Genomic DNA, 15,786 nt, shown 5'->3' with positions numbered 1-15,786 from the left:
GAAGACACTAAAACGATCAAATAAAGAATACACACCTGCTTTCCTTCCAAAGCACACAACCCTTACAAACAGGCTTGTGACAGTCCCTGCACCAGCTCCTACAGGGATGTGCCTGATGTCCCCAGCACCTGGGTACAAACCCTGCCCCCCGTGACACCTCCCCAGCCAGAGCCACCCTCACTCTGCTGATCAGCACTTCAGCCAACACACAGCCACACACAGGCTCCCTCAGCAGCTCTTCAAACAAGTGAATTTTCACTGCAATTCTACCTGTTCCTGGTGGAATCAGTATATCCATAAGGCCCCAAAAGGCTCCCCAAGCTCCTGCATTTCCTTAGTAACAAACCAGTGTGAAGATCCACTGAACACCTCTCACCATATTTCTCAGCAGCTCGGAGGCCTGCCTGGTGTTGCCCTTCAGCAGACAGTCATAGACCAGGTTCAAACCTATCTGGATGAATTCCTGGAGACTCTCAGCAGGATGTTGGTGCCTTCGGAAGAAGATCTGGGCCTCTGGTATTTTATTGCTTAGGATGGCCTCAGCAATGACTTCCTGAAGGGAAAAACACGGAACAAACTGATCTACCTTTGTAATCCCTACGTTGATTTTCTTCCCCAGTACTTTAAGGTATTTCTACATTAATGATCTCCTTAAATCAACTTCATAACAGTAGTAAAACCTGGGTTACTCATTTTCACCTCTGGTGTCAGTTTTTCCCACTCGTGGCTCTCTTCTATCTCAGGCAGGTCTTCGTCCATGTCAGCTCCCACGTGCCCTGGAGTTACTGGTGGTCGAGGATATTTCCTCAGGAATTTTCTCAGTTTAATAATGTAGTCAGTTAAAATATCTGCAGCCTTCTGCAGGAATTCATCAGGTTCTGCCAAGAACATCCAAGGCACCAGTTAAATGGGAATGAACGGACAGGATTATAACGTCTAGCAATGTTGAATTAATAAATGTCCTGATTAATAAACAGAAACCCCTCAGAGGGAAGAGCACATCAGCTCTTTCCCCTGCACAGGCAGTGCCACAGCTCAGCACTCCCAGCACCCTGTCAGGATACAGGACACAGCCACAACCCCACCAGAGCTCCCTGCCCTCACTGAGGGGTTTTCCTTCCTAGGGACCAGCAAATGAGAACTAAAATTTTGTGTTAATCCAATCAATTATCAGTCATGTAAATCCAATCTAAAACGCAGGGATGAACATCTTTCATTCACTTAACTCTAGTATTTTATGTTAATTCTAGGCAAATTTGAGCTTTTAATTAAAATAAGTAGCTGTTCTTACTTATTTAAATGATGACACATTACTAGATATGACCCAGCAGGAGTGACATTACCCTCTGTGTGCACAAAGATTTCCTCCAGCTGCTTGGTAAGGAAAGTCAGTGTGAGGGTCAGGAGCTGCTCAGAGAAGTGTTTGCTGTGAGGCTCCATATCATTGTCTTGGATTGCTGAGCAGAGCAAGTTTAAAGCTGGCCTGAGCTCCTCCAAATCTGCAATGGTTCCAGAAACAGTTCAAAATCTGCATTCTACACACAGCCATAGGGAGAAAGGTAATTAAATAAACCCCTGTGCAGCTGCAGGTACTTCACTCACTTCTCAGGTAAGACTGGGAGGCACCATCCCCAGAGTGCTCAGGCCCAGGGCAGGGTGCAGGGAGACTGAAAACACTTTCTTTGCTTTTTAAAAACAAGTCCACTGTGTCCAGCTGGCGATTTTCCAAACCTGCCTAGACAAACATGAAACAGAGCAATTAAGCATGGATTCTAAAACCATACCTTGTGCACTTACTGCTGGGATTCTCACCCCATACTTAGTGACAAACTACACATGCAGAAAAACAGAAGGAATTTAAACTCTGTGTGCAACACCTGCAGCCTGAAATAACAAGGTGACCTGCTCAGTCCCTGCCAGGCTCCTTTGACAGGCTCTGCTCAAACCCTGCCCTGTATCTTCACACACAAAAAGTTATTGCAGCAATATAAACTAAATACTATGAGAATCAGGACTCTGAATAAGCGTACAGCAATTTTATAAGAATGGCATAATAAATCCAAAAACCTAGTTCCAAGGATTTCTTTTGATATTTAACATTTTGCAAGGGGACAAAAACTGCTGCAGAAATTGGCAAAATTGCTTTTGGGTTCAATTAAGAGGGAATTTTGAGCACTGCTTTATTCTGTTTTATTTTATTAATGTGCATTCACTTTGTTGCTGTATTTCTTTCTTTGGGTTACTCATCTGTTTGGGGTTTTATTGTTTATTTAATAATTAAACCACTTCCTTTTGCCCCTAGGTTTGAGGCATACTTTTAATTGTGTCTAAACCCACACTAACATTGCTAAACTGCATTCAATACTTGAAAGCGGCAGTTTGTTATTTGCAAGACATGAACCAGCTCTCCTTACCTCGAGGGCATGGATGGGAATGGAGCACCTCTCCCACCCATTGAGGTGACACACGGAATCCACAACTCCGGCGCTGCCGAACATCATCAGCCTGGTCAGAAACTCCTCTTGAGTTAAACCAAACAGGACCAGGGACAGACCACGCTCTGAATGACAGAACCAAGCCATAATTAAAGATAGAGCAGCCACGTGCTAGGCAGCAGCACTTCTATCCACTGCTGCTTCCGAAAGAGCAAAGCTGCAGCAGCTCTGTTTGGATTTCACCCGAGCAGGAATGCAATGGAAGTTACCCCACAGCAGCCAGGCAAGCAGGTAGAACCCTAAAAACTGCTGCAGCAGCTGTCTCAAGGCAGTTTAGGACCCCTCACCTGTCAGCAGCAGACACAGCGGCACCTCTGCACTGCACTCCACATAAGCACTGCTTCTGCCGAACTGGGAACACGTCACATCCTGGGACTCAAAATCCCAGAGCACCAGCGACAGCCCCGTGTCCTGTGCCAGCACCACGAACACAGCTTTAGCTCCAGTCACCAGCTTACACTCCAGTTTCACCACTTGCTGAGGTGCTCCCACGGGGATTTGTGTCCACTGCTGTCCTGCAGCCCCACAGGCTGCACCCTGGCTTTGGAGCACTCGGGAAGCCGCCCACGTAGCAGCCCGGGGAACAAAGGCCACCATCTTCTCTGGATCCTCACAAAGCTCAGGATCGTGACCTTCAAGATGGGTAAAAAACTGATACCAAGGCAAATTCAAGTCGTTCACCAAATCTGGAGAACCTGGTGTCCTTCTTCTCCTTACTCTGTCCCACAGTGAGGATAAGTGTGCCTTCCAGGACCTGGGGAGGGGACAGAGTCACCTGTAACACCAGGTATTGCTCCAAGAACAAGGCAGATAAAGCTCCCTCAGTTAAATAAAATGCACTTAAGCTTATAAAATCCATACAGCATCCTGCATTTTAACCTTACCATGGCCTCTTTATTTGCATTTAAATACTCTCTGCAGCCAAGCTGACTGATCACAGCTGCATTAGCTGACAAGGTCCATGTTTAGCATTTTTAGTAAAAAGTTTCCTGTTCCTCACAGAAAGTGGCCCATCAATTAAAAAATAGTAGAACTGAATTAATTCCAGAACTGAGTCTTTCTTACATCAAGTTACAATTCACATGTTTTATTAATATCAATACTCTAAGACCTAAAGGTAACCCCTAAGCAGCAATTACTCTTTGGAAGTTGTTCAGTGCTGTACATGAAGTTGTCTCGGCCCATCCTAAATTCAAAAGATTTACAGCAGAATGGGCTGATTTTACCTGTCACAACTACAATTGAAAGGAACAAATCAGCAGTTTATTATCAATGTTCCAAAGGAGGCGAGGCCCAGCCTGTGCCAGGAGGTTTTTCCCTTCTGTACCTGTCTGTGCGGAAAGGCGACGACAAGAGCTCCATGCTGTGGTCAGAACTGGCCAGGTCATCCTCATCCAGTCCCTCAGGAGGCTTCACTGGAAGATTTTCAGGATCTCTCTTACAGAGCAAATGTTCAGGGAACTGTCTATAAAGAAATAAATATGAAATTTCACCTTGCTCAGATGATTTAAGATGTTTTTTCATATTTAACTCCTCCAAGAGCTCTCAGTGAAGCAGTGTTCTCTCAGGGTAACAGCTAAACCATCAAAACCTGATGCTCTTTCCTTTGAGGTGCACACCACTTCTTAATTACCACCTGGCCCTAATTTAGCAAGCTAAATCAGCACAGCTGTACCAGTAGAGTTGGATAATTCCATACCCCACGGCATTTCTAAAAGGTGCTACCACCCACCCCTGGCACTGAGAGGACCTAATCTTCCTGGAAAAAATACAAAGTGCAAGACAAAGTTTATCTATTTGTTAACAGATAGATTAAAATAAAGAGATGTTATAGATACATTTTCCTCTGTTAGAGTGACAGAGTGTAAATAGGAGCAAATAATGAAAGGACAATCTTTCAACAAAGAAGTAATTTCTGGTCTAGCACAGAACTCAGAATGAAAAGCTGCCAGCACCCCGATGAGTACAGGCCCAAGATTAGGGACCTGTGAAGGTCAGTTCAGCCCAAAGCCTTCCCCTGTACCTGAAGTAGGTGTTGAGCTGCACAGCGAGAGCACCGTGGGAGGTGTTGGTCACCACGGCCATGCTGAGGTCAGGGGACACTGCCAGGGCAGCCAGGGGGGACACGGGGGCTGAGCCCTCCCCCTGCCCAGCTCCCAGGGCTACACTGACCTTCCCTAAGATGGCACCATCAGAGCAGTCGAATATGTCTGTAAATAGCATCAAGGAAAAACCCAGGCCCTGGAGTGCCCAACAGAGAAGTTACACAGGAGGGAAAGGTGGTGAATTTTGGCAGTAAGAGAAGGGAAAGGTACCTGACCTTGTCGTACTTTAATGTGTCAGAGAAGATGACCAGGAAGAGGTTAAATCCAGCACCTGGTGGAACTGACAGGTCTGAGCCCCTGCTCATCCCAACACACAAATCTGCCTCCCGAACTCTGATTCCCTGTGTACCTGCAGATCATTTCTATTTCACTTAAGAAATTAGGTGACAGTAGATGTCAGCCTGTTATACACAGACCCATGAATCAAACCCATTAATGACCCATTAATCCAGTGGGAAACAGATCTCCAGTGGAGTACTGGGAAACACCTGATACACAACTACAGCACTTCCACCACAAAAACCAGGATTTGGCTACACAACCGTCTTTGCAGGCATCTCACTTAAATGTCTCTGAAGAAATTTCTGCTCAGCCCTGGCAGCAAAGAGAAGCAACTTTGTTCTTCCAGATGATTTTCCCTGAGAGCTCATCTCTCCTGCAAAGGATACAAATCCAGCCAGCACTGTCCAACAGGAACAGGATGCCCCTGCAGAACTGGGAATCTGTTATTCTCCCCACAGCTTCTGGAGGCAGAGCCAGGGTGAAGCAGTCACAGGTCTCTGGGGATGAGTCTTTCCCAGGAAAGGTCAGGTGCACAAGGATAAACTGGTTGAGCAGAAGTTTGCACTTCTTGTTTCCAAAAGACAAAATCTTCACAGAGAAAACTGAAGGCAGGTCTGAAAATTTAAAGATATTTAAATGTCGGATTACAGCCAGCTGGGACTTCTGATTTGTAGAAAGAATCCCAAGAAAACAACAGCTCAAATTCATTGCCCCAGTTACCATCCTAACAGAAGTTGGGATTGTGAGTTGGGGTGGTTGGTTTTAAATCTCACTTTCTGTGCCAGGGGCACTAATTCTAGAACAATTTCCTAAAACTTTTATGTGGCTTTTTCTGTGGACAATACTATGAAGAACATAAAAAATCAGCACAAAATAGTAAGTCAGCACTGAGAAGAAAAGCTACAGACTTTGGAAATAAAATACTTTAGGAAGTCAGACTGTTTAAGAACATGTAAAACACCAAAGGCTCATTCTAACTGCACACTATGTTTGCTAATCATAAAATACAAGGTTAAATGTTTAATTAGTCTTTGCAGGGTTATTGAGGTGCCCTGTCTCTGTTCTCTTTCCATCAGTTCCAATATTAAAGTTAAAATTTGAGAGAGCAGGGTTGTATATATTTTATTAAAATTTATTTTTAACTTTATATCACTGAAATGTGACCCTACAAGAGTTTAATTATCTCTAACAGTGTCACCTTGGAATACGGAAAAGTCCCCATTATTTTTCAAGCCCATGAATCCTGCCGATCGCATTGCATCAGTGTGGAGGCACCTGACACTTCCCTAGTGCTCAGTCCCACTGCCTGATTCATCCCACCAGGAGCAGCAGAACCAGACCTGCAATAATTTCACACATGGAACACGCTGAAAGTTACTCACTCATGTTTTTAGCTTCAAGAAGCTTTTTAAGCGTCTCTTCCTTACAACTGTGCAGGGAATTTGGGTTGTGTTTTCCATCTTCTACACTGAATTCATAGACAAACAGTTCATGACCTTGACCAAGAGCCAGGAGTTTTGTCTTGTTTGATTGCAAACCATCATCTTCTGTGCTGTCCCACATGAAGCTGAAGACACAACATTCAGGAGGGTTATTAGCTTTATTTCCTTTCCCCATTTCCCACACCGAACAGTTCTGGACATGCACTGCTGATGGACAGCACCGCTTTCACTTCAGCTGTGAAGACTCTGCTGCCACCCCGTCCCTCCCAGCACCGGAACTGTTTCATCCTCGGCAGGACAGAGCCTGAGGAATCCCAGCTCCTCCTCCTCTCTAAGATAAAGGGGTTTCCATCCTCGTGTGTTTTTCCCTTTAGTCACCCAGGACATGAGGGATGCTCTGCTTCAGGATTTCCAGGAGGGGGAACACCAGCTCTGCCAGCAAGGGAGAGCAGAACACATCGTCCATTTTCAGATTTTTCCCTGTTGTTTGGGCTGAAACTCTCCAGGTGTGTCACACCTGCTCCGTGGTGACGGGGAGGCGGCAGAGAGGAAGCAGCTCAGGATGGGGCAGAGCAAACCAGAGAGCAGAGCCCTGTAACAGCCCTGAAACACTCCCCATCCCCGGAATGTCCCAGGCCAGGCTGGACGGGGCTTGGAGCAAGCTGGGATAGTGGAAGGTGTCCCTGCCCATGGCAAAGGTGGAACGGGACGGGCTTTAAGGTCCCTCCCAGCCCGAACCAGTCTGGGATTCTGTGAGTCTCTGAACAGTGTTGGTGTTGCTGGACACTGCAGATGCCCAGATCTAAAACGTGACCGTGGTTTTGACTCAGCACGAAAGTTGCTGCAGCAGATGTTAAAGCCATCATGTGATTGCCGAGTGTCACCCGGGCTGGCAGCGGGGGAGGCGCAACCCGCGGGGACACAGGGCACAGGGGTGTGAAGCCAACAGTCTGGCAGACAATCCCTTTTTGTTTGCTTTGCCTTTTGGATCGACTGCCGTGAACACGCCCAGCTAAACAGGCAGATATGACACAGCAGCCCCGCAGCTTTAGGGAGAGCTCCCTGTTCCGAGGCGGGGTCTGCAGCCCCGCAGCCCCGAGCACAGGGGCCGCCCCTCGCCCTGCTCGCCCCGCACTTACTCAGCCCAGGCTCCCGGCAGGACGCTGCCCCGGGCCCGGCCGGCCCCGCCCGGCGACAGCGACTCCAGGTAGATCCCGCCGGGGACCAGGAGGGTGCCCAGAGCGTCCTGGGCTCTGCTCAGCCGCACCCGCGCCGCGTCCCGCGGGCATCCCCGCGGCTCCCCCGAGCGGGGCACCAGGAGCACACGCAGCTCCCGCCGGACCGGGACCCCGGCCTCCGCCGCTGCCGCCATCCTCCTCCTCCTCCTCCTTCTCAGAGCCGCCCGACACCCCTGCCCCGGGCCGCCGCCATCTTGGCGGGGCCGCCCCTCGTTCCGGTCAGCTGGACGGCGCCGAGCCGCGACTACAACTCCCAGCAGGCACCGCGACTGCCGCTCGCGTCTTTAAGCAAAATGTTCTTTAAGCTGAAGTCTCTGTATCTTTTCTCTGCCCCTGTCCCTTCCTCTGATCTCTCTTGCAGATGGACCCCCATGGCACCATTTTCACCTTCAGCCCCTCTTTTAAACGCAAATAGATGTTCTCAGGCAGATAGGCGGGTTCATGTAAACTTCAGTGTATAAATTCTCCCGATTTTTACTCCCTGCCGTGCGTGATTTGTGAAACACCTCCCCCATGCACCGTGCGCAGAATAAAGAACGTCTCCTTTCTCAGCCTGACTCTGTCCGTGCTTAGAGCGTTCCTAAAACACGGCAACGCCGCGTCCGTGGCTCCCTGCGGCCCGTGACCCGCCCGCGGCCGCCCCCCAGGCCGCGGCTCCGCGCGGCGACAGCGAGGACGGGGAACGGCCCCGCCCCGGGCCCGCCCCTGGGCGGGGCTCCGCCGCAGGACCTCCGCGCCCATTGCTCCTTCCCCAGGCCCCGCCCCGCCCGCCATTGCCCGGCCCCGCCCCGCCCCACGCGGAAGTGCCGCGGCCCGCGGGCCCATGGCGGAGCGGGGTCATGTCGCTGGTGCTGGCGCTGCTCTCGCAGGCGCTGAGCCGGGTGTGGCGGAGCCCCGCGAGTAGGGCCCGCCATGCCCCCCCGAGCCGCGCCATGGAGCACGACAGGGCCATCGAGGTCTACGGTGACTGCTGGGGCTGGAGGGCGCGAGGGCCGTGGGGCGGGGGCTGTGAGGGGCCGGGGGGAAGCCCTGGGGCTGTTCCAGATTTGCCATTGGGCGGCTGAGGTGGGGGAACCACGCCGGTCCTGAGGGGCTCAGAGCGGTGAGGGGGCCCCGAGGGGCTGGAGGTGCTCCATGTGGGGCAGGGAGAAGGGGCCGTGTTTGGCTTATTTGGCTCGTTTGTTGTGGCTTCCAAAGAGGAGCAACATCAACAGTGCCGGGAAGGTGGGTGCTCATAAAAATACCTTTTATTAAATCCAGGGAAGATACCTTATTGTTGCTCACTTGTCTCGTGCCTCAGATATAATCCGGACTATCCGGGACCCGGAGAAGCCGAACACTTTGGAAGAACTGGAAGTGGTGACAGAAAACTGTGTGGAAGTGCAGGAGATAGGGGAGGATGAATATCTGGTCATCATCAGGTTTACACCAACAGTACCTCATTGTTCCTTGGCCACTCTCATCGGTGAGATTTGTTTAATTAAATGAGAAACAAAGAGCACAAGCTTAATTGGAGGTTGTCTGGATACCATCAGTCCCAGTTCAGATTCAGTGTTGCCTGGCTCTGTTGGTCTGACCAGGAACTGCATCTTGAGACTCCAATTATCAGTGTAACCAAACCAAAAACCAAACCAAGCAAAAAAACCCCAAATCCAGAGAAATGAGGACATCCATCTGTTTGTGTCATGTTAGGGAATCTCTTCAAAGAGAACCTCTCAAAACTCTGCTGGAAAGTGGTACAAAAGTCCTTTGTATTCTCCAAGTTACTTCATTAATGTTATTAATTGACAATTTCTCAGCTCTTAGTTCAAAAAAAAGAAAAAACAAAAAAAACCCTGCAACTTTCTGCTTGTCCCCTTTCCCTCCCCTGTGGGCTGTTCTTCATTCTCACACATGCCCAAAAATCCCCACATGCTATCCAAGAATCCCCAAAAAGTCTTGATCCATCAGGAGTTGGAAAGGAATTAAGTTGAATGAGAATTTACACTGGCTTATTTTTCCTTTTTATTTTTTTTTTTATGATTTGTGGTGAGATTTCATCTGAAAATGTCACATCTGAGAGCTCTGACATGATTTGTTTAAATGTGCCAATGTTAGAAACTCAAAATATCAATACTAAGATTTCTCAGTGTGTTTTAAGATTAGAGATCAAGTATTTAATTCAGTGAGGAAATTACTGTACTTATGCCCAAATAATTTATGTTGGGTTTTTTAATAAATATTAAAGAACAACCCAGGCACTCCCCTGAGTACCGACGCAGCCACAGGATGGTTGGGAGGCTGTATGAAAAATACCAAAGAAAGCTGAGAATACAGGAATTTGTCTCTATTTGGTGTTTGTAGGAGGTGTTTAGAGAGCAGAGACCTCCCAACCTTGTAAGGCAGGTCAGAACTTACCTGAGAAGCTGCACCCAAAGGGTCAAACTAAGAATTATTTAGTCGCTCTGTGGCTTGTGCTGCTCCGAATACAAAAGGACATTGTCAGTTACACTGATTGTTAAATATGGATTCTCTGAATATGCACCTCAAACCTCGAATTTTACAGGAAAATCTCTTTTGTGTTCTGTTTTAACAGGCCTTTGTTTAAGAATAAAACTTCAGAGATGTTTGCCTTTTAGACATAAGGTAAAGTGCCTGGTTTGAAGCCTATTTTAAACTGCATGAATGAATGGCAACCTCCCTAAATTAAACACAGCGATTTACAGACCTTTAGAGACTTGACCAAAACAATTTGAAGAATAAATTAACTACCTGAGGATTTCTGCTGTTGATTTTTGGGTGGTTGTTTTGTTTTTAGAGCTCCCTCCTCCCAGCTGAAGAGTGTAAAGGGAGCTCTATCCACCAGTCCCCTCCTGTAGCAGCAGAGGGGACAGGCACTATGTTTGGGGGGGACAGTGTTTTACCTTCAGGAAGGAATATATTCCACTGTTGTGGTGCTCCTAACACTGCTGATCTCTCTCTAGCTGGAAATCTACATTTCTGAGGGCACACATTCCACTGAGGAGGACAGTGAGTAGAGCCTGTGCATGCTGCTGCTTCAGCCTCTTTGTGCTCTGTGGGGTGCTCTCCTCCCCTGCCTTCCCAGAAATTAATACCCTGTGAAAGCTTGAAAACCAAACAGCATCGAGGTGTTTCCAAAGCTGTGGTGACTCTGTGACCACCTGCTTGTTGCTGGTTTGGTTTTATAACAAAACTCCCTCCGTTCTTGCAGGCGTTGTGTTTGGAACAAAAGGAGGTGCTGCTGAATAATTAACATGAAGAGGTGCCTCACCCATTGATCTCGCTGTCCTAAAACCTGCACAACAAAAATTGATGTTTCTCAGTCAGTTTTTGATGTAAAGCTTGCAGGACATGGATGTTCTGCACAGCCAGAGTCAGGCACTGCCTTAAGCAGCCGTGGAGTCCAGGCAGTGCCCTGGGCTTGAGCATTCAGTGTCTGGCAAAAATAGGTTGTTTTGGTTAAATAGCTAGAAACTGAACCTGGAGAACCTGGGCTACTAATTTATCATTAATTTCACTCTTGATTTTGGGACATGTCATTGGATCACCTTACATGCTTTTCCTAAACTAGAAAAGTGACAAGAATTACTGATGTCCAGTGGTTGTTTTGTTGTGACTGAGCTTTCATTTCCCAGTAATCCTCCTTGTAATGTCCTTTTCCCCTGAGCATCCCCACGCCCTCGGCTGTCCCTGGAAGCCCCTGATCCCCCCTCTCCCGGGTGTTTTGCAGTCAACAAGCAGATCAATGACAAGGAGAGGGTGGCAGCGGCGATGGAGAACCCGAACCTGCGGGAGATCGTGGAGCAGTGCGTGACTGAACCCGACTAGGGACACTGCTCCTGGGGACAGCCCTGCTGCAGACTGAGGAAAATTATAATAATCAAGGCCTTGAGTTTAATACTTGAGTTCTTTTTACTTTCCCACATGTTTTTTAAAGACAAATTGTTTATAAGATAGATTTAAATTATGAGGAATCAGTCTCTAAAGAAAGTCCAGTGTATAGTGCTAAGAGTTTGTAATTTTTGGTGTCCAGAGGAATATTTTGTGATTCAAAGCAACACATCTGCATTGCCTTCTGAGAGACATTGTGATATAAATTCAGTTTTGCAAGTTAAATTTCTACATTGTTTCAATCACTGCAGTGTAAAAATAAAACAGATTCTTGTACTGAAATGCTGCTTTCTGGGTCATGAATCTGGTTTTTTTCTTAAGGATTAAGTTTAGATTTCTATTAGAGAAATTAATTTCATTCAGCTTCTTTGGTGTTGATAAACATTAAAGCTGAAATTAATTCACAAAAGAATTTGGAGCTGAGGGACTGGACTAGAACAAGGAGATTTTTACTGGGACACAATTCCTGCTAAATATTTGTGCTCTTTTCCCTGTTGATGTTACACATTTCTGATTCTGGAAGCTTTGCTTTATAGCCACCCTGAGGGTGATGGTTCCATATGGACAAGATCTTGCCAGTTTGATCCTGCTTTTCCTTCCGACTTTCCTGCAGAGTTGGAGGTGAGAGCATCCCACAGCCCCTCCTTCTGCTGGCTCCCACTCCCCTGTTCCCTGTCACTGCTCCCTGACTAAGCTTACCTGGAGCATCCAGAACATTTCCAGCTGCCCCGCGTTTCTCACTGGAGACATTCCCCAGGGTTCCATTGCAGCTGTGGATCTGAGCATGGATTTACCTTTGCCTGAGAATTAGGCAGTTCCCTCCCAGCTCCTCCTCCCAGTGCAGTGGTGTTCAGGATCTGCTCTAGTGGCTCCTGAGGGATTTAAGGTGCTGCTCCTCCCTGGAGTACTCCAGTGGCTTGTGGCTGGTTCCATGGTGAGAGATCCTTGGAGCGCAGTGCAAACATCTGTTGTGATTTCAGGGATTTGTAGCCATTTTAATAATCCCCATAAAGCTTTCCTGAGGGCATGGAACGATGGAATGGACTCCAGTGTTACGAACAGGGGGAACGTTCTCCTTGGTAAACCAGTGAACTGCTCCATGGCACAGCAAGGCCCCTCTCCTCAAGTGCCAAGTTAGCTGAAAAAATTAATTTGGGGGGGGGGGGGGACTTGTAGAAAGGTGGGGGAGAGAACAGTTCCTGCACATAAGAAGAAATACTTCTCTTAACTTCAGTTACTCAGCTTCAATTAAATTTTAATTAAATTTCAAGCTCCTTTGCGCCCCCATGGACAAATGTGCCAGCACGGGGGGACACATGTCCTGCATTCCAGCCCACTGCTGGGAAGGATCCAGGCAGGTAACTCCTGCAGGGATGGATCAAACGCTCCAGGGAGTCTGAGCTGCCATTATCTGTTGGCTTCTTTCCTGGAATTTGCATTTTTTTTTTCTCTCTCCAGCAGGGGGGTTGATATTTTCTTTTCAGAATGCAGATATCTCTGCCAGCAAGGAGGTTCTGTCGATCCTGTAGCCACAAGATAGCGGCTCCTCTCCTTGGATGAGCTCCTGGGGGCTCTCTGTCCCCACTGCCCTTGCACAGCTCGGTGGCACCACCAGAATGGCATTCCCAGCTCTTACAAAAGCTTGGAGGACAGGGAATAGGATGCTCTGGTGACCATGACTCTCCTTGCTTCTGCAGTGCCCTGGGATCCTTAGCCCTGAGGGGTTTGTGCTGAGGCACAGAGGTTAAAAGTTCTCCAGAGCAAACATTTGGGGAAATGGGTCAGATTCCAAAACCAGGCCTCTGAAACCAGGAATATTCCCAGCTCCTCAGGGAGTGGATGATTGCTGGGGCACTGGGAGGTGCTGGGTGCACTCCCCAGGAACTGCTGCAGTTTCCAGCATTTCCATTTTAACTGGGCTTGAGCTCTTTGTCCATCCCCGTCGCTGCTGCCCCACAGACAGGGCTGAGTAGAGGCTTTGCTGCCATCGGGCTTTGGGGACACCGTGGGGGTGACAGAGGAATAGCCAGGGAGCAGGAGACACCGGGGAGAACAGCTCCAGGGGGATCCCATCGGGCAACATTTGAGGTGCTGGAGGAACACGGGATGTTCCTGGAAGAACACGGGATGTTTCTCCAAAGCCGGGAAGACACACACGGGTCACCGCCCTCACCTGGATCTCCAAGTACTAAAATTGTTCCTTCGGATTAGGAATCCTTTGCATTTACAGCAGGGAAAGACAACTGCAGAGGGCACCAGCAACCCACGGCTCTGCTGTGTCGGGAGGAGCATCCCCACCCGCCTGGCTCCGGGGCCATCCCGGGAACCGAGCGGGCTCCCCCGGTGCCCGTCACCAGCAGCACCCCTGCGGCTGCAGAGCCATCCAGGTGTGCTTGCTGGAGAAGCTCTGGACAAGCTGGGAGGTGGAGGAACGGACAGTGCAGGGTTTGAGCTGAGCTGTGGCGGTTCTGTCCTTTCGGTGCTGTTTTCTGTGGTAAATCACGGAATACTTGGAGCTGGAAGAGGCTTGACTCTCTCCCCGCCACGGGGGCCCCAGGTATCCCGGCAGGAGGGTGCGTTCCCGGGGTTACACCTCTCCAGAGGCTCAGAGCAGCCCGGCAGGTGCCTGCAGGGGCGGGAGAGGAGCAGAGAGCACAGCAAACCCCCAGCACTCGGAGCTGCGGGGAATTCAGCCAGGGCAGCTGCTGGCGGGTACCTTCCTTCCCATCAAATTGCACTCCAAGGAGGAGGGAGCACCCCGAGCCCAGGTTTAGCTCCTGGCTTGCCTCAAACCTCAGCAGAGCACAGAGACCATTCCCCACCTTCACTCCCCCCAGACAGAGCCAGCATCATCCTTCTGCCCCTTTGCCAGACCCCTGACATGCAAAGGGATTTACAGCAGCCTCTGGACTTCCAGCTGGCGTTTCCAGGTCTGAAATCCCGTTTCCATGCCAGACCCCCAGGCTGAGGGTCCTTGCAAAGAGGAGTAAGCGCGGAGGAAGAGGGACGGGGGCTGTTCTGCTGCCCCGCCGGCCCCAGGGCCGCGTAAAGGGCTCGTGTTTGCACACACTTTACTCGGGAGGTAACTATTACTCACCACACATGGCAGCGGAGCAGTTGCGTGAAGAGACAGAGCTATTTTTAGCAGGTAGATGTTTCTAAATGTTTACACGCGGCTGAGCCTTCCCTCAGTGCAGCTCGGGGGCCGGGGGCTGTGGCTTTGTGGCAGCCCTGCCCCGGCTCTGGGGAGCCTCCCTCCCCTCCCACAGCACATGTGGAACAGCTTTGGTGAATTTCCCAACCAAATGGTTGCTCTGGGTGAGCAAACACACCGTGCCTTGGTACCAGCTGAGGAGCAGGGCAGCTCCTTTCCCTCCCTCCCCTCCCCTCCTCCCGTTTTCTGTGCTTTACTTCCCACCGGGAATGTCCTGTCTCTGCAACAGGCACTCCCAGGATGAGCTGCTGGAGCAGCACTCCGAGGTGGGTGGATGAAGGCTGTTCCTCACCGGAGCAGTTGGCAGGGATCAGCTGCCAATTAAAATCCAAACAAAAAGATAAACCAGTGGAATTTTTCAAATCCTTCCCTTGCTGTCCTGGCTTTGCTGCCCCTCTGTGCTGTGCCTGTGAACCCTTTCTGTGTAGCTCAAGGAGGTTTTAAGAACAAGAGAAAATAAATCTTTTATTATTATCTGGAGAGGACAGGTGGGAGTTGAGCTGTTCCCGGTTCCACTGAATTCACTGCCTCCTCTCCTGCCCGGGTTGGGACAGTGCCCCTCCCCAGTCCATGCAGCTGATGATGCACTGATGACCCCTCTGACTCCTTGGGAATTAAAATGCTCCAGCTGAGATCATCTGGGCTGGACAGAGGCCCTTGGTGAGGTCTGAGAGCTGCAAACCACAGGTGCTCTGCCAGCAGAGCTGGCGGCTCCTGGGGCTGCGGAAGTGCTTGGAGTGTTCCCGTGGATCTGAGACACAAACAAGCTCCTGCAAAAGCAGCTGCTGCTTCCCAGTTAACAAGCTCCTCTTCCTTCCTGTCTCCAGTATGGAAATGTCTGGAGGTGACCAAGGGAGTCACAAAGGTCTGATTTCCGATCTGAAGCCTAAGACTCTCTCAGAGAGTCTTCCAGGAGATCATGGAATCACGGAATGGTTTGGGTGGGAAGGGAGCTTAAAGCCCATCCAGTTCCACCCCCTTCCATGGGGAGGAACTGGGTGGGCTTCAAGCTCCCTTCCCACCCAAACCATTCCATGATCCTATTTCAAACATCTTTTGATCCATGAGCCCTTTCCTCCTTCCCTTTTGCCCCACTGCAGCAGCTCTGTCTGACTAACA

At 49.5% G+C, this 15,786-nt stretch overlaps 2 protein-coding genes across 2 annotated transcripts in view; one reads left to right on the top strand and one right to left on the bottom strand.

The window, feature by feature from the left end:
• The window catches only part of SPG11 (SPG11 vesicle trafficking associated, spatacsin), a 28,201-nt gene extending 20,392 nt beyond the window's left edge, over positions 1–7,809 (bottom strand). The window contains exons 1-11 of the mRNA XM_039557512.1: positions 7,464–7,809; positions 6,265–6,449; positions 5,269–5,496; positions 4,519–4,705; positions 3,823–3,960; positions 2,783–3,249; positions 2,415–2,560; positions 1,603–1,735; positions 1,344–1,499; positions 700–878; positions 377–553 (exon numbers count right to left, since the gene is read on the bottom strand). Coding sequence (XP_039413446.1) covers positions 377–553; positions 700–878; positions 1,344–1,499; positions 1,603–1,735; positions 2,415–2,560; positions 2,783–3,249; positions 3,823–3,960; positions 4,519–4,705; positions 5,269–5,496; positions 6,265–6,449; positions 7,464–7,696 — 2,229 coding nt within the window. The 5' untranslated portion in view covers positions 7,697–7,809. The remainder of the gene's footprint in view (positions 1–376; positions 554–699; positions 879–1,343; positions 1,500–1,602; positions 1,736–2,414; positions 2,561–2,782; positions 3,250–3,822; positions 3,961–4,518; positions 4,706–5,268; positions 5,497–6,264; positions 6,450–7,463) is intronic.
• A 535-nt stretch (positions 7,810–8,344) lies between these two features.
• CIAO2A (cytosolic iron-sulfur assembly component 2A) lies at positions 8,345–11,735 on the top strand. Its single transcript, XM_039557992.1, has 5 exons — positions 8,345–8,525; positions 8,863–9,027; positions 10,138–10,187; positions 10,526–10,571; positions 11,293–11,735. Exons 1-5 carry the CDS (start codon positions 8,402–8,404, stop codon positions 11,388–11,390), a joined length of 483 nt encoding a protein of 160 aa, XP_039413926.1. The 5' UTR covers positions 8,345–8,401; the 3' UTR covers positions 11,391–11,735.
• Positions 11,736–15,786: the final 4,051 nt, after the last annotated feature.

Source organism: Corvus cornix, chromosome 10 (genome assembly GCF_000738735.6).
Source record: "Corvus cornix cornix isolate S_Up_H32 chromosome 10, ASM73873v5, whole genome shotgun sequence".
In the NCBI taxonomy this organism is placed as follows: domain Eukaryota; kingdom Metazoa; phylum Chordata; class Aves; order Passeriformes; family Corvidae; genus Corvus; species Corvus cornix.
Note: the sequence above shows the minus strand (reverse complement) of the source record. Positions and strands in the feature narration are given on the sequence as shown.